Consider the following 25,282-nt stretch of genomic DNA (forward strand, 5'->3'; position numbering starts at 1 on the left):
GGCTAAAGTAGCATTTTCATGGATACATCCTTAATTAATAATTTTTAATGATCTCTTTGTATCTAATCAATTTAGATAATATTTTCTCCTATACAGAAGATCCCGAAATAAAGAAGCGTACGCAGAATATAGCCAACAGTAGGTTATATCAATTTACTTCACATAAGAACAGCGTATTTCGGGCCTATGATTTCCATTTAATATCAACAAAAACAATCTGTACAGAAAACCCCAAGGCAACCATATAGCATAATATGTAAAATGTGCAAATAGACTTTAAAATGCAAGTTATTCTATAGCATTTGCAAGGCAGAACTTGACAGTAAATTAAGGAAATCTACCTCATTCTGGTTGACTTAATAACTCTTTGCACGGAGAGGCCAATGCAAACATACAAGGCACAACTTAGTGTCGGTGATGAGGTGTCTAGCACACCCCCTCAGATTATTTGAGGGTATTAAAATAACATAAAATCATGTCTGCATTTTATTATTTAAGGAGACTATCAGCTCATTTCTAAAGCTTCATGAAACATTACACTGATAACATATGTGTGGTCAGGACAAGCTGTTCCCTGAACTTAAAAGGTCAAAGACAAGACTCTAGCTATATTTAAAAAATTTATATATATATATATATATATACACACACACACACACACACATACCCTGATATCACATACAAGAAACTTTCCATAATCCAAAGGGAGGCCATCTGTTCCTTTAAGTAAAGGTTCCCATACAGTATTTCATGACAGAATTATTTAAAAAGGACATATTTATTCACCACCTGTTTTGGTCAATCTTGTTACAAAGACACTGAAAGACACACTTTTCTTCTTCAAAACAAAGACAACGCCCAACCCAGACAGTCCTTCTCTCAAGACTGCACAGTGAAAGGTGTCACTTAGTTAAATATAAAGAAGCTTGCAGCTTTTATAGAAACTGTTTAAATCTACATGGAGGAAAAAAGTCAACCTATCAAAAATCAATAAGACCCTTTGCTAAAACACAATCAAGAACCTTTCAAGCCTGATCACAGTGCTCTCTGCTGTTTCACTGCCCATCCCTGAGAGTAAAGCATTTAAAAGTTTTTTAGTAAAGCAAATAAATTTTACTTTGATGAGAATGATGCTTAAGATTTTTTTTTTCAAAATATGAAATAAGCCCCATTTCATTTTAGTTGGGGAAAAAAAAAAGAATGCTCTTTGGAAAGACCACTATTGCTAACAATTTAAAAAATCTGTATGTCAATCAATTTTAATTTTCTTTTTACTGGGTAATTTCTATTTTTCTGTTTATATACCACTCATTTTCTTTTGTTTCCTGTTTTTGTATATCATTCATTTTCTTATAGCCCATTATTTTATAATTTTTGTTAACAGGAGGATTTAATTGGTAATGGAGCAAAAGTACATATAAAACTTAAAGGAACACTGAAGTGAGATCTCTATTTTCCGAGTTTTACCGGAAATAATCTGACTGCCATCCAGGAAAAGCAAAACTACCTATGAAAGAGAACACACTTGGCAAACGTCGTCCTTGCTGTCTTTGGTCTAGCCTTCTTGGCCAAAATCTTCTGTAAACTTCTTTAGTTTCAACAAGTCGTGCTCATTGACTGTGGGCTTTGTGCTGGATAGTGACCGTAACATATCCGACTGTCAGGAAAAAGAACGGGGGAGGATTAGTCATTGATTTAACTGAATAAAAGACATTTCATTACAGCATTACTATTACTAACTTTCACCGAGGTTAAATCTGAACATCTGCACTGTGTCACAGACCACTGATGACAAACTCTCTTGCTTTCCTGAAAGACAACTCTGACTACGTTATTCCTTTGCTTATAAACTTCCGATTGCTTGCCCTGTCCTGATCACAGCCTTCACAGGCTCCTCAGCACCCAAGGAAGTACAGTCCTCTTCGCCCAAGGACGGAGGCCTCTAGAATTAAACCCCTACCCTTCTTCTGGCTGTATGTTTACTTTTCAAGAGAGCAGCTGTCAAAATGCAACTCAGAAGGGATATACTCATTCACGTATGTGAAACAGAATAATACCATTTAATCAAAATCAACTTATCAAAAAGTTTAACTATTAGCTAAAATCATAATCAAAATGGTAAGAAAATATACCAATATAAAAAATTTATTAAAAAATTAACTTTTAGGCCATGAGTCCTATAAAACAGTAGGGGAAAATGATCAAAAGAATGAAAGCTTTAAAAAATAAAGGATTTCTAAATAATTTCTCAGATAAGCGGTGGTTAATTAACACATATTTCTATATGTTTACAGATATTATATACATATACAGACAGGCTTATATACATATATGTCTAAAAATTTAGGTCTACATATCATATGAAAGTTACTGTTAATTTTGACATATAGATTTGCAAAATCTTTAAGAGAAGATTTTAAAACTGAATGTTCATATTGGCTACACACTAATACAAAATAAAAAGTTTAAAGTTTGGGGAAAAAACTGAATGCTCATAATAAATAGGTATCTTTTCTTTCTTTTTTGACGGCATGCTGTGTGGGATTTTAATTTCCTCACCAGGGATCAAACCTGTGCCCCTGCAGAAGTCTTACAGATTATTTTATTTCCTCAAAAGAAACTATAGAAATGCAATATTTTATGACTATTTTAATTCTTTCAATATAAACTATAGAAATGTAACTTCTTATAATAAAAATCTTGTTTTTAGAGCTTTAAAAAAAGTACTTAATTATTTAAACTTTCTATGATGCCTTGAGAAGTAAAACAGAAAAACACTGTTATGAATACTATGATTCACACAATAGTGTTTCTGGATATTTTACTAAATCAGAGATTCAGGGAAAAATTTTTCATAATATTACTATAAGATCTATGTCAGAAACCTGTATGTTTTAAAAAACAGTTTATTCACTAATAATTAAAATTTCCTTGAAGCTCAAGAAAACATTTAAAGATAATTATTTTTGATACTTTATATTCAATTAATCTCTATAACCTTTAAAGTGTTCATATTAAACATGTCTGACCATACTAACATTTTTAAACTTATAAAATATAATGCTTAAAAATTTTTTTTTAAGGCAAAGAAAATGTCAAACCATGCAAACAACTGGCTCCAAAAGTTTATCCCCAGGGACATCCACCCATGTCATCTCAATGGCACCAGGGTCGCCTGGAGAGCAGGGCGTGAGCAGGTCATCTACTGTGCTGTTAGGGTCAGCTCGGGAAGGTCCGCGAACCTGTAGTAGACAGTCATTTGAGATATTTACTTGAACAAATTGAATAGATATTAAGATTCTTACCATTATCAGGATATCTGAACATGTACTATTATCATGTTTTATTAAAATGCTTAGTTCTGAAAATAAACAGAATATACATAAAAAGTGCAGTTATCTCTGAGTGATGGGGTAGACTGTGTTTGATTTTAATGTTTTACTTGATGATCTTCTATATTTGAAATTTCCTACAATAAATTACTTACATGATCATAGGGAGAAAATAAGTTAAAAAAAAAATTCCCTGTGCCTAAAAATACCTTTTTTCTTTTCTAATGGTTATTAAGTGGTAATAATCCTAGACACCAAGAACAGGACTGCAGAACACACTGCTATATTTAAAACAGATAACCAACAAGGACCTATCGTATAACACAGGGAACTCTGTTCAGTACTCTGTAATAACCAAAATGGGAAAAGCATTTGAAAAAGAATGGATATATGTATATTGATAACTTAATTACTTTGCTGTTCATCTGAAACACAACATTGTTAAGCAACTATACCCCAATGTATCAATAAAATAAAAATTAATAAAAAGCAGACCTACTTAAAAATTCCTTTAAGTTACTCTATTTTCCATACTAAGAAATTTCTGTGATCTTTGGGAGGTTTATTACTGTGAAATTATTGTCTCTCCAACAGAAACTCCTTCAAATATAAGTACAAAATTAAATGCTGAGTGTAGTTTCAGTGCTAGCTGAACCTGTAACTCATAACTGATGTAAAGTAAAGAATTTTCATAATATCGAGAAAAAGAGCCTCTGTGACGGTCACATATTTTCAGCTTGCAACACCCGTGTATCGTCAGGGGCTGCTTCATCCTTCGCACTTGTTTTAAATGATCGGTCTTCAATATGGTCTTAGGATTAGGGTGGGGGCAGAGAAATAAACATTTTCACTTTACTTGTTATGTATTCGATTGTCTGTCTTCTCTCACAAAAATTTCAGTGGCAGGGATTTTTGTGTTTTTCGACTACTGTACTTTCTGACCCACCTCTGGGCCCAGATTAGTGCTGATACATTTAACAAATTAAATCACAGGCAAACGTGTTCTTACTAATTGAAAAGCGGAGGAGAAGATGGAGCCACAGAGATGTATTGGACTGGGAATACACAAGGCCTGATGTTGAGAGGTCTGGCGGCTGCACCGTTATCCTCCTACAAGGGCCTGGCTTTAGGGTCGTATAAGCTGCCCCCAACAGGAATACAGAAAACTGACTGGAAAGTTCTTAGCAGGGAAGGACTGAGTTCCTTCCAAAATGGCAAAGAGAATGCAGAAGAAACACAATGGCTGTGGCATAAAACGTGGTCCCGAGCTAACTGCTCTCTCAGTAATGAAGTGATGGAGGAAGAGATGTGGTGTTTACGGACGTTCAGGCGCCATGGCCGCCACGCTGTGAACCCCCCTCCTTCACTCTCATACCAGCATTTCAGAGCAGTGTTACCAGCCCTACTTAAGAGATGATAAATAAAACGAGACATAGGAAGGTAACACAATTTGGTCAAATAGATAAAAAGAGTAAATTGTGGAGTCAGGCTTCAAATTCAGGTTTTAATTCAAGCTCCTAATTTTTTAAAAGAAATTACTTACCGTGGTAATACATGGTATACAATAGACATGGTATGCAGTAGACATAATACATGGTAATGCAATAGACACGCACATGTTTATCAGAGTTGTGACATATTAGTCCGTCATATACTGATGGATTAGGTTTGCTGACAGTGTCTTGGGATTTTCACATCTACGTTCATGAACATATTGGCGATTGCTGTTCCCAGCAAGAGTGCAGGTCCATATTACCTATTCTACAGTTTCTTAAATTGAGTCTCCTAAGACCGCACAAAATTCCCTCTAAAACCATATATGCTTCCATCACTCATGAGGCCAAGCAGTGCACGGGAGGAGCAGGGGAGGAGAGTGGTTAAGGCCTCAGTGCTGAGCGACTGAGTTAATCTAAACGGTGTTCAGCTATCACTATTTTTACTATGATAAGGAGACGTAAATGTATGGGTACCATGCTTCCAAAGCACTGCACACAAAGTAGTTTTAAAACACGTCGGGAGAATTTATTTCAGTGGAACGGACACATGTCTATTATGTAAATCCACTTATTTATTACACAAAACTGAAATCTTTCTAAAATTCTTCAAAGACAAGTCAACGGTGGTCTCAAAACTTGATTTTCAAAATACATGAAAAGACAGATAAACGTTCCTTACCTTTTTAAAATGAGTAGCTGACTGCACTTTCCTAACCGGCTGCATAAGTGCGTCCCGTACGATGATACTTATGTCTGCCCCTGAATAACCCTCGGTTTTCTTTCCAAGGTCCCGGAAGTCTGCTTCGGACAGACTGTTCTGAGTGGCCCCCAAGTGCAGTTTAAACATTGCTGCTCGGGCATGGGCCTCGGGCAAAGGAATGTAAATTCGTTTCTCAAACCTTAAAATCAAAGAAAAATTACATCAAGAATATTACCACATGATAATATTTAATTTCAATTAAAAATTACTTTTCCAAGAACTAAGCAAGATATTTAGATATTCTCTTTTGTACAGAGCTAAGCTGAATACATTAAATGGGCCCATAGCCACCATAATTAAACATACATGTTTAGGGTAATAAAGGGTTGAAATACCCAGCACACATTAACAACAAATGCCTGCCTCTCCTGTCCAAGTCAGGGGTCAGCAGGGCTCAAGCACACTGAAACACATGCTAAAGTTATCGCAATGCCTCCTCTCTAGACAGAGTGGGAATTAGTATTCACTTACTATTCTGTAATTAGAAATAAAGTATTTCCTGTATTGTCATACCTTCGCCTAATGGCAGAATCCAGAACCCAGGGTATATTTGTAGCTCCCAGAACCAAAATTCCATCATTGTCCACACCAACCCCTACAGCAAAATAGATAAGTTTCAGGTAACTTGTCATTTCAGTGTTCTTTAAACCTCATCTGTATCGTCTCTTATAAATGTGATATTTCTTCGTTAAAAATGCCTCCCCTTGAGAGTCTCTCTCTGAAAAAGCTGTATTTAACCATATTTCATACTACTAGAATATGACATAAATATTCCCAACAGTAGAATCTCCTAAACTGTGGGAAGATACTATTAATATTCTTTTCAAAATATTTCTGAAAAGATTTAAATCTGAAGTCTCCTTTTTCCTTCTACTGATACTGTTTCTGGAATAGGTGAGTGTATAAGTAAGTCTCTTCACTGCTCACACCGAGATGACTACAACTACGCAGAAATCAATCCGTCTACGGCCGAGCACTACCTTGCATCTGGACTAGGAATTCCGTCTTAATTCTTCTTGCAGCTTCACTTTCATTTTCACTTCTTGAACCACACAGAGAATCGATTTCATCAATGAAGATAATCGAAGGTTTATTCTCTCTGGCAAGTTGGAATAAGTTCTTAACTAGCCTAAAAATAAATTAAAAGTTTCAATTTCTACAAATTAGCCAATGACACATGACAATGAAAACATTAAAATAAAACAATGTATCAACAGGAACTCTAGCAGATTAAAAAGCCTATGATATTTTGATCTAGAAAATAAGACTACTACATCTGGATTTTTACGATTTACTAAACTATGCCACTCAGGTGTTCAGTTGTACCCAACTCTTTGTGACCCCATGGGCTGTAGCCCATCAGGCTCCTCTGTCCATGGGATTTTTCAGGCAAGAATACTGGAGGGGGTTGTCATTTCCTTCTCCATACATGTGTCATACATGCTAAACCATACATGAGTCACACATGCTATCTTTTCCCTATGAAATAAATTTTGAACGAGGGAACAGTCTGACAGAGAAATTAACACCACCTGAGTCACAGCACTTTTTGGAATGCCTGCCAGTGATGTAAGAAACCTATTATAGACTGATATAATGACTACCAGGCAAAGAAAAACTTAAAAAAAAAAAGTCAATTTACTACTTACTTCTCACTTTCACCGAGCCACTTAGAAACAAGGTCAGAGGAAGATATTGAGAAAAACGTTGAGTTGTTTGCTTCTGTGGCTACAGCTTTGGCCAGATAGGATTTTCCTGTTCCGGGTGGCCCAAATAACAGGATTCCCCTCCAAGGCGTTCTCTTGCCTAAAACGTGCATTAAAAACCAACATGAGAACTTCAACACTTAACTTCGTCATCCACAGTGAAGAATACCATGAAGAGGTTTCCACTCTAAACCTGGCAGGAGGATGAAACACAATTTAAATAAATCAATCTAAGGTAAACATGTCTCAAATGTACTCTGTTTCCTTTTTAGAGACCACTTTGTCAAAACTGTGTTTATACAGCTACAGTCCTCCCAACAGGCAGTTCATGGGCGTGCTCTCTCATTTGACCAGCACGCACGGAAACCAGTGTGCAGACAGGGAACTGCGGTACAAGCGTCTCTGACCTCCAAGGCCTCCAGTCTACTCAGGGGAAAAGAATTCAGTTAAAAGGCACGTGCTGAGCATCCACGATGTGCACTGCTCAAATTCAGAATATTGCAGGAGAAACTATACCCACAGGGGGAGGCAGCTGGAAGTATTTCGTTTAATACTCATGACATTTGCAGGGGTGAGACTAACACAGTTTGGAGGATTCGTGAAGTTACACTCAATTCCTGATTCCACAGAAAGCACAGGTTATTATTACAGGTGGCAGATTTCCATCCTGATGATTGGAGAATAATAGGGGAACTCCACCTTAAATTCTAGTTTTGCCAAAAGATAGTAACAAGTGAACAAAATCAGTTCTTTGAACATCAGTTCTACTAAAGAGAAATTATAATGCTGCCTTAAATAAACCAGGCTGGGTTACAACTGGCAATAAAGTATCAAATACACATTTAAAAACAAACAACTACTAGGTGCACACTGTGGGTGGGCACAAGGTGCCCGTGAAAGAACGGTATGCAGATGACTGATGGTGAAACTGAGCACCATGTTTGTTGTCAGGAAAGCCTCAACTTTTACTTGAATTCTATTCGCCTAGTTTAAATGTCTGCAACTGCAAGTCAGCGTCCCCTTAAGTGTCGGCCATATACCAGTGGTGGCAGGTGAAACGCTTTCAGGTGGTATACAAACACTTTCCATTTGAATAATTTGTAAAATGCATTCTATGAGACACAGAGACACAGAGACATCCATAGAGACACAGAGACATCTTTTATTACTTTAAAAAATGTCTGTGGCCACATCGCACAGCGTATGGGATCTCAGTTCCCCCACCAGTGACCAAACCTGCCGCCCCTGCACTGGAAGCGTGGAAGCGTAACCACTGGACCACCAGGGAAGACCCCCAAGTAATTATTCTATAGAAGAGCTATTAAGTAAAAACAAATGAGATGACTAAAAAGTTCAAATGTGGGCAAAACAAGCTGTGATGTTAGAAGTCAAGAGAGAGATTCCCTCTCTGGAGGGAAGACACGGGGAGGGGATTCTCAGCTCTTCAGACTGATTTCTCATCTGGGCATGATTACAGCCTGTGATAATCTATGAAGCTGAATGCACATGGGTTCCTGCATGTCTCTGTATATTTATAATCCAATTTAATAAGTTTCTCTAAAAGTGATTTAAAGAAGAAAATTAAAAAACTAATAGTACACGTATATGGAAAAATTCATGAAGATGACATATAGGACTCGTGTTTGGGAAACCCTGGTATGAGTAACTAAGTTCAGCTGCACTTTTGCACCTTTACAGGATTCTGATGACAACTTTTACAGTTAATTTCATATTCCTGAAGTGAGGTTCTGAGTTGCAGCTCGAAGCTGGCTGGACAGCGGACTCTTGCTCCTCCTCACTGCTCTACAGGACACTGCTGTCTGGACCTGCTCAGTTTGAGGCCAGTATCGCAGATTTGCTTTCTACATAAAACAGCTTGTTTTTAAAAGGAAAAACCTCTGTTTCACTGTTAAGACTGACGGTATAGCCATATCATGAACACAGGCTATCGGTGACAAAAGGGACAACGTGAAGGATGGTTCAGCACAGACAAACTGCTGGCGCTATAACTTCAACTGGATCCAGATGGTGGGTTAGCAACATTCTCCCTGCAGTGATCATGAGCTACGAGAGGACAGGCGCTTCATCTGAAACTGTTAAATAATGAACACATACTATATAACTTGCTTCTCGATCTTTACAATACAGGTGGACATTCTTCCACATCAATTATAATAAAGATGGCACATTCCATTCTAGTGAGTGCACTGTACTCCATTGTATCTCCCTGATTTACCCTACGCCCTGCTGCTTGACATCTAGGTTGCTCTGGAATACATACATATTATGAATACGTATATGCATATGAAGTAAGTATCTGTATAAGGGTATACCACTGCCTTAGAAGAGGATTTAAAGTAACAATTTACGATACAGTGACGAGAGTTCACAATACTTTACCTCAGTCATCAGTGCCTTTTTTAAAAAATCATCAATAAAAATTATTTACAAGCCATCCCACCTGTAAAGAGATGAGGAAATTTGATAGGCAGTATCACAGCCTCTTTCAGAGCTTCTTTAGCTCCTTCCAGACCAGCAACATCGCTCCACTTCACGTTGGGCCGCTCTATAACTATGGCACCTACAGGAAATTAAATCATCTTTCAATCAAAGAGAACTAGTCTATCAAATTTAGATAACAACATGAAATAATGACATTAAAGAAATGCCTTATAAATTTGTCTGGAAAAGTTTTATGTATTAAAGACAGTTCTAGGAGGGTGTGACGAGGAAGTGGTTGTTAGGGGGCAGTGAGGAGGAGTCGGGACCTGGGGTCGGTAGCTGGATAATCCAGCATAAAGCCATTCAACTGTTCTATCTCCACTACCTCACTATGAAATAGAAATACCATCGTCTGGCCAGACTACTAAAGACAGGTGAGTGTAAAGATCAAATGAGGTAATAAATATCAGAGTGCCTGGAAAAGCACCAAACATTACGTAAAGTATTTATAATGTTTGACCACACTGATTCTGGAATATCTCCTATTTCTCCTTTTAACCAAAAGAATCAGTGATCTAATGCTCCCCTTAACCACAGAAATAAAACACATTTAACCCCTTTATCTGAAGACAGACAGGCAGAGAGATGGACGGACAGAGAGAGGGGAAGGGGAGGGTGGAGACAGGAGGTGTGCTCCTAGACCTGCGGTACTTCCCAAGATTTGCCAGTTTCCATCCGACTTCTAAACAGATCTATTTACAAATTCTGTGCATTAACAAAGCTATTTAAATGATATGGTTTTTTAACATAATATATTCAAAAGTCGTAGCAAACTGTCACAGTAAGAACAAGTAAAAATTAGTAACAGTCCACAAACATTTCTCTTACTGTAGCTTACTGCTGGATCTGTCATCAAAAGCTTTCCCAATCTTCTAGTCTACAGAAACGGTCAACGCCAACCACGAAGGAGCCTGTTCTAAGGTGATGTGTAGCTGCTGTAAAATCGCCACTTACACAGCACACCCTAACCTATGACATAACTTTACAGGTACTCTTTTCTTGCTTTCCACTTACACAGCACACCCTAACCTATGACATAACTTTACAGGTACTTTTTTCTTGCTCTGAAAGGTCATCTGTTATTTTAAGAATGCTTATACTTGGCAACTTCCCTAAATTATGAAACTCTTTAGCTATACATTAACATGAAATAAAACTATGAACTCTTTTTGCATTCTGAAAGTTCAGATTAAGTATAAATTAAGGGAAAAATTTACCTGCCTCCTGAGAAGTCTGTATACAGGTCAAGAAACAACAGTTAGAACTGGACATGGAACAGACTGGTTCCAAATCAGGAAAGGAATACATCAAGGCTGTATATGGTCACCCTGCTTATTTAACTTATATGCAGAGTACATCATGCAAAATGCTGGGCTGGATAAGCACAAGTTGGAATCAAGACTGCTGGGAGAAATATCAATAGCCTCAGATATGCAGATGACACTACCCTTATGGCAAAAAGTAAAGAACTAAAGAGCTTCTTGATGAAAGTGAAAGAGGAGAGTGAAAAAGTTGGCTTAAAACTCAACATTCAGAAAACTAAGACCATGGCATCCAGTCCTGTCACTTCATGGCAAACAGATGGGGAAACAATGGAAACAGTGGCTGACTTTATTTGTTTGGCTCCAAAATCACTGAAAATGGTGACTACATCCGTGAAATTAAAAGACGCTTGCTCCTTGGAAGAAAAGCTATGACCAACCTAGACAGCATATCAAAAAGCAGAGACATTACTTTGCCAAAAAAGGTCCATCTAGTCAAACCTAAGGTTTTTCCAGGAGTCATATATGGATGTGAGAGTTGGAATATAAAGAAAGCTAAGCACCAAACAATTGATGCTTTTGAACTGTGGTGTTGGAGAAGACTAATGAGAGTCTCTTGGACTGCAAAGAGATCCAACCTAAAGGAAATCAGTCCTGAATATTCATTGGAAGGACTAATGCTGATACTGAAACGCCAATACTTTGGCCACCTGATGTGAAGAACTGACTCATTGGAAAAGACCCTGATGCTGGCAAACATTGAAGGCGGGAGGAGAAGGGGACGACAGAGAATACAATGGTTGGATGGCATCACTGACTTGATGGAAATGAGTCTGATTAAGCTCCGGGAGTTGGTGATGGACAGGGAAGCCTGGCATGCTGGAGTCCATGGGGTCCCAAATAAGTCAGACACGACTGAGCAACTCAACTGAACTGAAGGGAAAACCCAATTCACTTTTTCTTTTCTATGTTCCATTCTGATTAGTAACCCTACATGAGAAAAACATTATGTCATCTGACAGGATTTTGTGTCTATTAAACAAAAGTACATTTATACACAAGCATTATCTCGTCAACTAAAATGTTTTGTCATGAATTTTCTAAGTATGTCATGATTTACCTTCACATTTAACTAATGCTTTTCTCCTTAAAGTTTAAACTAGGTGACTTTGGAATTTTCACTGATAAAAGAACATCTAGATAAAAGTAATATTAATTACTAGACATGGATTATGATTTTTAAAATTAAAAGGGAAGGATTATTAGAAAATAAAAGCCGAACACTTTTGATTGTTCCCACCTGAATGAATCTATCCAGTCTGTGGTATTATTATTACACTCATACGCTCTGTATTGTGTGCTCAGCTGCTCAGTCATGTCCAACTGTTTGTAAGCTCATGGACTGCAGCCCACCAGGCTCCTCTGTTCATGGAATTTTCCAGGTAAGAATACCGGAGTGGGTTGCCATTTCCTACTCCAGATATTAATATGTTTTTAACCTCAAAGTCACTGAATGTCAAAATTAACAGAAGACTCAAACCATTAATTTTAATAATTAAATATTACACTTAATATCATCACCTAAAACAGAAGCAAAAGATCTGGAAAATTATTTCAGGAAAAGTGAGAAAAGATTCAAAAAAGGACTATTATACAATGAAATCCATCAGCAAATCATGAAACTAAAAGATGGGGAAAAAAGGACTCTCAGATAAGAAAAGCAAGGACTCTTGCCATATTCTACTTCATCCTGAAATTCCAAATAAATTTCCTCGTTTAAATGTTTTAAGCATCTGTATTTTTATACATCCCTGGGCCTTTTCATCACAGATAGGAGATGTAGAAAAAAATTCCTTATTTAAAACTGGGTTGTATCTTTTCCAAAATTAAAGATATTAAAAATCTCAATTTTCCCTTCAGTGGGGTAGAGCCAGAGAGATGGGGAACAAAACCAAAAGAACGGAGAGAAAAAGGCTTTCTGCTTTACCAGTAACATGAAGCCACTCGGCATGGACCGTGGGTCTGCCCTGAAAAGCTAACTGAGGGGGAGACAGGCCCGCCGTGCTCGAGGCCGTGGGAACCCCAGTTACCGCCCTTGGACTGCACCCACCACTGACGCTCCCTACACATAAAAACACCTTCTCCAACTGTAGGGTTTCCGAAATACTCTCCTTATAGGATTCCCCATCCATCCCGGTGGGGTCGCTAAGACAGAAATACTAACAAAATGAAGAGTCTAGAACAGCAAGGTTAAAGGTCTGTCCGAGCTAGGAACGTCCACCAGTCGCTGAGGCTGGCCCTGTGGGATGGCTATCATTCCCAGATACAACGCCTTCTGCCTGGCAAGATTCAAATGAATAAAATCCAGGCTACCAGTGACTGAGCATAAAATTCAACTTGAAAAACCACTGCTAATACAATCAAATCTCAGGAATTAAAGAAGTCAGTAATTAACGAGATGCCTTTTTAGATACACAGAGCTACTATTTACTGCGTGCTAAGTGGCTCAGTCGTGTCCGACTCTTCACGACCCCATGGACTGTGGCCCACCAGGCTCCCCCGTCCATGCGGTTCTCTAGGCAAGAACACTGGAGCGGGCAGCCACTCCCTTCTCCAGGGACTCCTTACTGAATCCCCAGTATTTGTCAGATGTAATACTAGGTAGTTTTACACTGTCATTAACCTTTTCAGAGCCCTGAAAGCATTTTTAACTTGCATTTTACAGTTGGGGGGGTCTCAGGCTCTGAGACATCAGGGACCTTGCCCCAAACCAGCACAGCCTGCAGGGGAATCCAGACGTGAATGGAGCCACAGTCTACACCCTCTCCATCACCCCATTCCCTACAGCAGACAGAAAGGGCTTTTACAGTGTGGAAGGCGTGAAAATTAAAGGGGAGAGAGCAACGTAAGTAGCAACAGTGAAACAGGGCAAGAAAGAATGAGGAGGAGCAGGCGGGACCATGAAATAAACAGTGACAGCAAGAGCAACAGAGGCCACGTGTGAGTCTTAATGTGTCCTGTCCCTCTGACAGCTGACTCCAACACCATCAGATTTCACAGCACGTTACACAGTGCAACGTGCTACACGCTCTAAAACGGGGCAGATAAGACAAAATGAAAGCGAGGAAACTTTCTAAGGCAGATACAATGTGAAACAACAGCCTAGGAAAAAACCAGCCAACCGGAGACCCTAGAGAGGAAATCTTACAAACACGGTTTCAAACAAAGCCAACATGCGGTCACTGGGACCAAAGCCAGCTCTTGGGCCTCATTTAAGGACAGGGGAAAAGAAAAACCAACTCAGAGAGACAATTCACTATGAGTTTTTAAAAAATAAGTAACTTTAAAAATGAAATCTAAAGCGACCTTGAAGTTGATTCTGCAGTTTCTTTTTTTCGGGATCATCAGATTCTCCTTCCCCATCACTGTCATTCCTAATAAAAAGAATTTAATACATTCAAATGGTCACTCATTGCTATCAAAATAAGGCAAAAAATGAAGGAAAAGAAATATCTGTAATGAAAGTGGCAAAATAAGACATTCACTAAAAGCTTAGCTCATTTTATTACTTTTAAGAACACACTAAACAAAACAGGAAGCAGGCATTTGTTGTTTAGCTGCTCAGTCGTGTCCGACTCTTGTGGCTCCATGGACTGCTGCCCGCCAGGCCCCTCTGTCCATGGGATTCTCCAGGCAAGGACACTGCAGTGGGTGGCCGTGCCCTTCTCCAGGGGATCTTCCCCACCCAGGGATGGACACATGTTAGCAGGAAGCCGGCCTGTTACCCATCAAAATGGAATCGTGAACGGAAACTGGAGAAAAGACCAGAATGAAGCCAGGAACCAGCTCCAAGTTCCCGCAACATACCTACAGATATAGTAATTCATAAACGCAGGACCCATTCCTCATTCCACAAAAGACTTAAGATGAATTACAAGAGTGCTGTAAACAACAATTAAAAAAATCAGGACCAGGTAAACTATGTATCAGACCAACAAGCCATAACTAGGGGGGGACACCCAGAATACTATTTAAGGTACAAAGATCGATAACGTTAGTCTGGGGGTTCCAGAGGATGGATGACCGACCCCAAAGAACAAGATCAATCCAGACATTTCGTATTGAGGGACTTATTCTGAGGACACAATTTAAAATGAGTTCAGGGACTTGACTGCAAGGATAATCATGCCCATGTTGCTGAGAACAGGGAAAAAAATCAGCAATAATGTGCATTCGACTACAAGGATTAGCACACAGAACACGCTGCCATCTTTAATGCAAAAAATATGCCTTTAAGACACATTTTTTACAATATTTACAAAATGTCATTACATAAAAACTTGGCAGGTTTCATCTCAAAACGGGACTGCGTGGCTCTCACAGGATGGTGGGGTGAGGGAGAGACTCCAAACTGACTCCCCTCGACTTTGGAGTTGGGGGTCTACCAACTCTCTAACCTCTTTCTACCATGCTTTTTTGTTTAACAGACTGTACTTGCTCAAAGAAAACCTGCCATTCCTAGGCCCCTAGCCATGTGGAATCCACACCTGTCTCCCTGGCCCTTGGATCCCGTAAGGGAACACACGACAGGTCTCCCAGAGTGTGCTTTATGACACTGTGCTTCTATAAAAGTCCTGCTTCAGTACCTGTCTCCACTAACTGCAAGACAGCCAAAGAGGATTACTGCTGTTACGAGGAAAGGCAAATGGCAGAAACTGCCTTCAGCGCCGAGTTCCCAGCAAGCTCTTCGAGGCAGTGCGACCCTGTGCAGCGAGCGCTCCCTCCGGGAAGCACACCAGCCTCTCAGCCACGAGAAGCTGCAGCGCGGACCAGGGGCCGGGAGCCTCTGCTCGCTCTCCGTGTTCTGTACCTCTATCACCAGGAAGTAGTGGCTTCTCCGCTTTACCCCATCTCAGTTTAAAGCGGGTCCCGCTGCCCCTACAAAAGGAGGGCATCACCTCTGCAGGGATACCGCAGGCTCTCCAAGCACGACCAGGAGGGCCTCAGCCCGCAGTGAGGAGGGTGCTTCTGCTGCCAAGGGGCCTCGGTGAGATCTGAGGGCCCACGGACCCGAGGTCAACCGATCCTTCCCAGCGATTTCATTTCAACTTACAAGACATGCCCCGATTTTCACACAGGAAAACCAGTGAAGTTCAACTGATTTTGAAATTCAGTAAACTATGAAGTCAGCGAGGGTCTCATTTTTGTCAACGCTAGATCTGTGAGAAGATAAAATATTCTTAGGATGTCACCGGAGCTCCTGGTTCTCTGACCACGTCTTGAACAGAGAATATAAAAATCCTGAGCCTACTAAAAGTTTCTTCCAACTCTCCCATGCAGTCTGAAGAAGCCTGTCAACTCTTAGATCTTAAAGTTGCCTACGGGAGTAGCCACAGGCCCCCAAGCACTGCCTTCGAGGGACCCTGTGCCTGGTGATCACAGGGATGATCTCAGGAGCCTGCACTCCACTCTTACAATTTTAAACCTCATTACACGACAGCCAGAGGGAAAGAACTGAGAAGCATTCCTGCCAAGTGTTTTTTCTGATACCAGCCAGTCAAGGAGGCGATTTGATGGGTATCACCTCCTGAGCTTGGCAAACTAGGGGTTCAAAAATTTTTTTCTGTAAAGAATCAGACCGTTGATATTTCAGGCTTTGTGGGCCACAGTCCTTTTGACAACCAGTCAGCTTTGCAGGTCTGGCACGAAAGGAGCCACAGACAAGAGGGCCCTGCAGGGAGGGGGCCGCACCCCACACAACGTAAGGAAGCAGGCAGTGGGCCACATCTGGCCCAGGAGCCGCCCTTTTCTAACACCCACAGTTTCAACAAGAGAAATTTCCCTCACAAACTCCTGCACTTTTGTGCCTCGATACGAGACGGGCGCAGGCCCTGGGACGCATACCCCTTCTCGTCGGCGGGGGCCGGCTGCCCCTCCTTCACCGGCTTCTGGGGCTTCTTCTCTCTCTTCTTCAGGTACTCCTTCAGCTTCTCGGCTCTATCGAGATACTCCGTGCACTTCGCCCTGATACTCTGCTTGGCTTTGTCACCTTGCGCTTCGTCTAGTGAAGGGAAATGCGAGAGGTTTTTACACACAGGTTTAAACTGAGACGCGCTGCAAACAAGGACAGTCTATTTTGGAGGAGACAGAAGTCACCTCTGGTTCATGGTAATCAAACGAGGATCAATCCTTTCTGACCCTCCCTCTGGCAGGGTTCAACAGTGAGTGAGAGTTAGAAAGAGTTCTGAGCAAGACACTAGTGTACGTTCAGTTCAGTTCAGTCGCGTCCGACTCTCCGCGACCCCATGAATCACAGTATACTTCAGGTTCATGTTAAAGAATAAGCAGAAATCCTGTAACACCCTGTGGGGCTCACACTCTTCCCTCACAGTCTGTGCAGATAGCTGAAAGCTGCTTATCTCACACAAAACCAATTATTAGACAAAAGTAAAGCAATATTAGCCATTCCCACTAATGCGTATGTAAGCTTTTTCAGAATATAAAAAGTGACAGAAATCCCAGATACTATGTGTACCACCAAAACAGTAATTTTATTACATAAAAGCCCCAGTGAGGGCTGTCTGAAAGGAGACCTCAGCAATATATACAGTTCATGGGATTAGCCCTATCTATCTTATCTATTCTTAGTTTCACTTTAATTTGACAGAAAAACCTCAGAATTAAAGAGGGAAGCTCAGAAGAAAATTCTTAATTACCCAGCTGCTAAAATTTTTATTTAATGCAGCAACAGACAGAAAGACACTGTCTTAACGTCTTATTTCACACACACTCTTAACGTCTTATTTCACACACTCTCTTAACGTCTTATTTCACACACTCAGCATTAGGTCTGAAAGGTTTTTCTCTACCCGTGTCTTCCTTACTGCTGTATCCCACCGTCTGGAACAGCGCTCGGGGCGGGGGCGGCGGTGTTAACACTGAACACAAATTTGGACTTACACAGATAAAACGTCTCCCTACCTCTTTTTAGAACATTATTTTCAAAGAGGCGTTTAGAAAATGAGCAAGTCCAGATTACAGATCGGGGTACGTTACCAACAAAACGACCCTTTTTTTCGCTGGCCAGATGGCACTGCAGTCCCTCAGGCGCACAGAGTAATAACTGGGAAGCTGCACGCGCCTGCTGGCTGAGGGCTGAGGAGCTACTAAGAAGCGAGTGGGACTTTTCTGCAAACTGATGTTTTATAATCTTCTAGGATTGTATTTCAGTGTTTATAAATGAAATAGGATAATCTTTTCTATTCCTTGGAACACAAATGAATAGAATCTTTTCTCTTTCATTGTTTTTAAAATAACAAAACAAACGATGACCTTACATTTAATCACGTGGAGAAAATACTGTACAGCATGTTGGTAGAGTTGAAGGGCTTCCTCGTAGTTTCCGGCTTTATCTTCCTGGGCTGCTTTGCTAGCAAGATCTATGGCTTTCTGTTTGAAGGGAGACAAAAACCATACCATCAAAATCAAAGCACAGGATAACTCTGAAGTCAATAATCATTACTGAAAGCTTTCTTTAAAAGTAAAAGCAACTTTAAAACAAATCTTTTCTAAATTTCTAATTTCTTCTCTAAATCACAACTGCATCACGTTATAAATGGTAACCATTTATAAAATGTAAATTATGTTTGTCACATAGGTAAACGCCATCGGAACACTAACTTACCTAGTACCAATCACTAAGTCTCACATAATTTTTCACTCAACAAAAGTCAAGCTCAGGGCTAGTAAGGAATAATCAAGTAAGACGAAAATTCAACTTAAAAGCACTGACGGAAATTCTCAAAAATCAAATGCCGTTATGTCTAAGGCATATGACAATATGTGATGTCTAAAGCATATGGCGACAGTAAGATTTAAACGGGGGAAAAGCCCTTCAGAAGCAACAGAGCAGCGAAAACACCAAAAGTCTGAAAAGTACCCCAATCTTTTAACTCCGCAATTAACTTAAAGGTTCACTGAGCAGAGTAACCAGAGAAGTCTGAAATAATAAAACAAGACCTGGAAACTTCAAATATGAAACGGGCAACTTTGTGTAGCATTAAAAAAACAAAAATAAAAAGAACTACTGGAATTAGGTCCGTACAAATACATCTAACTGAACTTTGACAAAGACACAGAAAGGCAGGTTAAGGGCAGAGAGACAGGCCTCAGAACTGAGTCCAGGGCAACTGAACATCCATGAGCCAAAATAAAATAAAGGAGAAATCGCAAACCAAACCCTGCACGTTGTACAAAAACTAACTCAAAATGGATAACGGATTTAAACCATAAAATCATAAAAGACAAAACAAAGCATATCTTCACCATCAGAGGGCTAGGCCTAGAGTCCTAGGCAAAGGACTTGATAGCAAAACACAACATATGAAAAGAAAAAAATAAAAACAGTATGATATTGGCATAAAAACAGACACATAGATCAATGGACCAGAAGAAAAAGACCAGGAATAAAGCAATACATATACTGTCAATTAATTTACCGTAAAGGAGCAACAAATGCATGGTGGGAAAAGAATAGTCTCTCCAATAAATGGTGCTGGGAAAAGTGGATAGTCATATGCAAAAGAACGAAAACAAGCATTACCTTACACCATATACAGGCATTAACACAAAATGGATTAAAGATCTGAATATGAGACCTAAAACCATAAAACTCCCAGAAGAAAAACACAAGTGAGAAGCTCCCTGACACTGGCCTGGGTGACAATATTTTGGATTTGACACAATGAAGGCAACAAAAGCAAAAATAAATAAGTGTGACTACATTAAACAAAAAAGCTCTGCACAGCAAAGGAAATAATCAACAGGACGAAAAGGTAACCAACTGAAAGGGAGAAAATACTTACAAATCGCCCGTGTCTGACAGGGGTCGGGCCAAGAAAACAAATCAGTACCCAATCGAAACAATTCAATCAAAACAATAGGCAGAGGGCCTGAACAAACATCCTTCCAAAGAAGACACACATATGGCCAACAGGTCCACGAAAAGGTGCTCAAGAATGGCAATTGTCAGGGAAATGCAGATCAAAACAACGAGATGTCCCCTCACACCCATCTGAATGGCTATTACCAGAGAGTTCTTACCACAAGGAAAAAGTTCTGCAAGCATGCGTGGTGACAGATGCTAACTAGGCTCACTGTGCGGATCCTCTCACAGCGTACACAAACCGCGAACCACGCTGCACACCTGAAACCGACAAGCTATATGCATCAATTACACCTCGGGGGGAGGGAGAAATGATAAACTGGGCCTCCTCAAAAACCTTTGGTTTGCAAAATATCCTGTTAAAAGGATGAAAAGACAAGTTACAGACTGGGAGATGTTTGCAAACCACATATTAGGGAAAGGACTAGTACTCAGAACACGAAAGAACTCTCAGAAACCAACAGTTTAAAAACAACTGAAGCAGAAAGCTAAAGACATAAACGGACGTTTCACCAAAGAGGATACACAGATGGCAAGTAAGAGCATAAAAAGGCGCTCAACACCGCTAGCTCGAGGGAAGTGCAAACTAAACGCCCCGGGGAGACATCACAACACGCGTGTCAGAACGGCTGAAACAAAAAACGGTGACAACACCAAACGGTAATGAGGACACAGAGAAGTGAGTCACTTATGCGCTGCTGGGGCATGAAACGGCACAGGTATTCTGGGAGACAGGTCTGTGTTTTACAAATCTAAACAGGCAGCTACCATGCGAACCAGGAACTGCACTCTTGGGTGTTCAGCCCAGAGAAAAGACTACGTTCACACAAAAAACTGTACTTGAACATTCTGGATGTCCTTCAAAGTTGCATGGCTGAAGGCTGGTACGCCCACAGCAGGGAGAAAGTACTGTTCAGTAACAAAAAGTAGTGAACTACTGGTACACAGCACGTGGATGAATCTTGGAACAAGTGAAAAAACCAATCCTGAAAGGCTACCTACTGCATGATTCCATTCACACAACCTCAAATGACAAACCAGAGGCGAAGAACAGTTAATCGCCAGGAGACAGGGATGCAGGGGGAAGAGAGAGAGAAGGGACTGTGGTTATAAACGGGCTGCAAGAGAGCTGCCCGTGGACAGAGCACTTCTGTACCGTGACCGTGGGGGGGAAGGGATTCAAGAATCAACTCATGCGTCAGAACTCTGACAGACACACAAAGTAAACAGGCTGCAAGAGAGCTGCCCGTGGACAGAGCACTTCTGTACCGTGACTGTCGGGGGGGAAGGGATTCAAGAATCAACTCATGCGTCAGAACTCTGACAGACACACAAAGTAAACCCGGGGAACTCTGGGCAGGTCAACATCCGGGATGTGACTCTACCACACGGGACGCTGCCCCTGCGGACGACAGTGTGGCGGCTACACAGGCTCCAGTATTCCTCACAGCTGCACGTGGGTCTATGATCATCTCAGCAAGATTTTCACTAAGAAAGCTATCTTTAATATTCTAAAATATGCACACACATGAAGAACAAGCACGGTTAACGAAACATTCTGCCTGCATTAATTTAGGTAGTAAAACTATATTCAACAGAAATAAGAGCCAGTAGGAAAAAGTGATCATGGTCATGCTATACCAAAAATAAGCACACAATTAGGAAATTATTCATATAATGCAAAAACGAATCATATGCTATAAATAGTATATTTGGAAGCAACTGCTCATGGGCTGCATATAAATGGGATAAATGGGAGGAACAGGCCTTCCCACTGCTGTAGCAGGTGTGTTTCAGAGTTGATCAAATGTAGCAGTACATGCTTCAAAGTTCAGATAGTTGAACTCAAAGCTTAATTTGCAAGTCTGGTCAGCCCAGCAGGATATAAAGCATGGACGCATCAGTCGGCCCTCTTCTGGAACCAAAATGACACCAGCTGAAACCTGTATAGTCAGTACTTAATAATCTAGTTCCATATACAGTAACTTTTTCTGATGAGGTACACCTCTGTATTTGCATCGTCCAGAACAGGAGCATATAGCTCTTGAAACTTTTGGCTGGTGTGACTGGAAAGTGAGTTTTAAATTTTATTTAAATGACATGTAAATTGCCACAGGTAGCGACCACACTGGACAGCAAGGGTTTCACCTCTAATCACAGATGAGGATTTGAGGACATGCATTTGTTTTCCCTCTGCTGAATGCTTCACTTCATCCTCATTTCTGTGAGCACTTTGCATTTGAAACAAAGTTACAATCACTGCCACCCCGGCTCATCCTCTACTGCCTCTGTCGGACTTTCTGCCCAGCCCCCTCTAAGCAGTCAGCCTGCTCTACATGCGATGCTGACATCCATACAGCACCAGGGAGGGGCGCCCTTTGGCAGTTTCCCCCTGCAGACAATCTGTCCCCAATGCTGGGTCATGATCTGCGGGGCCTGGGTCTGTCTGGGTGTCAACTGAAACCCTGTGGTCCCTGCACACTCGGGTCCATCTCCTGAGGATGCTCTGCCCTCAGATCATAGTTCAAATACCAGTTCTCAGAGAAAGTGAAAGTCGCTCAGTTGTGTCTGACTCTGCGACCCCATGGACTGTACAGTCCATGGAATTCTCCAGGCCAGAACAGTGAAGTGGGGAGCCTGTCCCTTCTCCAGGGCATCTTCCCAACCCAGGGATCAAACCCAGGTCTCACGCATTGCAGGCAGATTCTTCACCAGCTGAGCCACCAGGGAAGCCTGTCCTCAGGAAGGCTCCATTCAAAGGCTGATTCCCTGTTTAAAAGGCTGCGTCCCATCCTCATGCTTAGGATGGCACCCTCCGCGTACCCTGTGCTTATTCCATCCCACCCCGGCACACTCACTCACTGGCCATCTCCTTCCATACAGAAAACCTCCACCAGGACGGGGGCTTCCACCTGTCATCTCTGACAACTTCTCTCCACCAGATATTTCTGTGTGCTTGCAATCAACCCTTCTCTAGAGAGCCCTGACACTAACACCCCTTCAGCTTGGTTGTTTCCCTGCTACTGTTTAGAGCCCAAACTTCACCAAAGCAGCCTCTACTCTCTCCAATTCCCTTTTTCTGCATACCCTTCAGCTATCAACCTGGGCTCCTGTCCCTTATCTAACCAATAAAACTGCTCATATCAAGGTTCTCTGTGACGCCAGATCCGAAGGCCAGCTGTCTTCATCATGATCCCACGACAATATTCTACAAAAGAATATTACACTCTCCTCCCACCTCTCTGACAGATCCTGCTCAGTATCCTTTGGTGATTCTTCTTGTAAGCGACACTGAAAGATAATACGGTTCCTCTGAGCTTGGGTGGGGTTTCTGCTTACTACCTCCCTAGGTGAGCTGTTCTCAATGATTAAAACTATCTTTAGGCTGATGATTCCCAAATTAATTCAATTTTCAAACATATCACTCTTCTGTTTAAAATGCTTCCAGCAGCTTCTTTCTGTGCAGGTGGGTTTGGTTTTGGCCTGTCCTCTCCTACCAGAATATAAGCTTCTTGAGGACAAGAGTCACGGCTGTTGTAACGGCTCTTTCATATTCCAGAGTCTAGCACAGAGGCCGGCACGCGACTTACTGGACGCTGGGATCAGCCAGGATCTAGTCACTGACGTGGAGTTACAAAGGCTGGGGACTCCTAGGACTGCCCTTTTCAGGTAGGAGACCACAACACGTGCATGCGAGAAAACCCTGAGTAAATTCCAGAACCACCTGTCTCAAGAGGAAGGGTGGCCCAGCCCCCGTCTTTCAAGACTAATTTTTCCCCAGTGCTCTGGAACCTACCCCCGCTTCCTCCTCTGACAATTACCCCCCTCAATTATATCAGCGCAACTGTTCTCCCCAAGCTAACTTTCCCCTTTTTTAAGGGAGCAACCCTTAGCGTAAAAATGTAAGTCCTATCTTGGACTCACAGCTACAAAACACCAACAAAATGCACCACCTCTCCCTAATTCTAAGGTTCCATGTAACTAACAACTTACCCATCTCTTCACCTCCACAGCCACGTCCCAAGGAGAACCCTGCATGCATCCCGGTTTCCCGGTTCCTCCCAGTCGTCTTACTGCTCCCTGACGCCCGATCTCTCACTCCCGGGCTCCGGGTGACCAGGTGAGCACCCAGCCCTCATCAGACAGGCCCGCGGCGTGGCCTCCCCCGTCCTCCCAGGTGTCACCACTCTCGGGCTCCCTTCTCTCTCCTAACGCTGCCAGCCCACTCGGTTTGTGCCTCCATCCCTGTTCCCCTCGTTCCATGAACTCCACGATGCCCCACCTCTGCTGTGCACTGCTGCTGCTGCTAAGTCGCTTCAGTCGTGTCTGACTCTGTGCGACCCCATAGACGTTAGCCCACCAGGCTTCCCTGTCCCTGGGACTCTCCAGGAAGAACACAGGAGTGGGCTGCCATCTCCTTCTCCACTGCTGTGCACCTGGAGCCCCCGAATCCTCATCCCCACCCGTCTAAGTTCCACACACACGAACCCAACTGCTCAGCGGACACTGCCACCTGACTGTTCCCACAAGCACTTCAAGCCCCAACAGTTCAGAACCCCTCCGGCCCCAAAGCTGCCCCCTCTCTCCCTGTAATCCCAGAACCAACCCACTCAGACACCAACAAGGAATCTGGGAGAAAACTCACTTTTTAAGTGGAGTTCAGTTCAGTTCAGTTCAGTCGCTCAGTCGTGACCAACTCTTTGCGACCCCATGAATAACTACGCCAGGCCTTGAGAGCGCGCCCAACTCCCCTTCCTCTTCAGCCTGTCTCTCACCAGCCCTGCCTCTATTCTCACAGCTACTGCACCACCCCGGCCTCCGCCACACTCCATTGCAGAGACAGAACCTGCCTCCTAACTGGTTTCGGGGCTTCCAGGCCTGCCACCCATCAAGCTGTCCCCGTGCACACACAATGGTTTTGTTCTAAAACAAAAACGGGAGCTTCCTGCCCTCTCTGACTCCCCATGTGGAGCAGGATGGGGCCAATCACCTGCACGCGCGCAGTGCTGTTCAGGAGGTGGCCGCCGAGGCTCGACCTCTCCCTGGCACACTCCATTCCCGTCACACCAAACTACTGGGACAACCCAGATGGCTCAAACTCAGCACCTGTGTGTACAGCGTGCGGCCCACCCGGAATACTGTGCCCTAGCGTCTCCCTGTAAAACTCCCGCTTCTCCAGGACTCAGCACAGGCACTGTGGTCCTGCTGTCAGCCCTCCCCAGCAAGCCTAGGAGACCTAACCATGTGTCCTCCGAATGCCCACTGCCCCCTGCACAGCCT

The 25,282-nt window shown here is 42.0% G+C and overlaps 1 protein-coding gene across 1 annotated transcript in view; it reads right to left on the reverse strand.

Annotated features, from left to right (window-relative positions):
* Positions 1–129: 129 nt before the first annotated feature.
* Positions 130–25,282, reverse strand: part of VPS4B (vacuolar protein sorting 4 homolog B) — a 29,031-nt gene continuing 3,878 nt past the window's right edge. The window contains exons 2-11 of the mRNA XM_055417501.2: positions 18,396–18,507; positions 16,963–17,119; positions 14,425–14,492; positions 9,756–9,875; positions 7,238–7,394; positions 6,569–6,717; positions 6,102–6,183; positions 5,508–5,727; positions 3,102–3,242; positions 130–1,657 (exon numbers count right to left, since the gene is read on the reverse strand). Coding sequence (XP_055273476.1) covers positions 1,556–1,657; positions 3,102–3,242; positions 5,508–5,727; positions 6,102–6,183; positions 6,569–6,717; positions 7,238–7,394; positions 9,756–9,875; positions 14,425–14,492; positions 16,963–17,119; positions 18,396–18,507 — 1,308 coding nt within the window. The 3' untranslated portion in view covers positions 130–1,555. The remainder of the gene's footprint in view (positions 1,658–3,101; positions 3,243–5,507; positions 5,728–6,101; positions 6,184–6,568; positions 6,718–7,237; positions 7,395–9,755; positions 9,876–14,424; positions 14,493–16,962; positions 17,120–18,395; positions 18,508–25,282) is intronic.

This window comes from Moschus berezovskii, chromosome 28 (genome assembly GCF_049115385.1).
Source record: "Moschus berezovskii isolate FMDL1 chromosome 28, NW_MosBer_1.0, whole genome shotgun sequence".
Lineage (NCBI taxonomy): Eukaryota > Metazoa > Chordata > Mammalia > Artiodactyla > Moschidae > Moschus > Moschus berezovskii.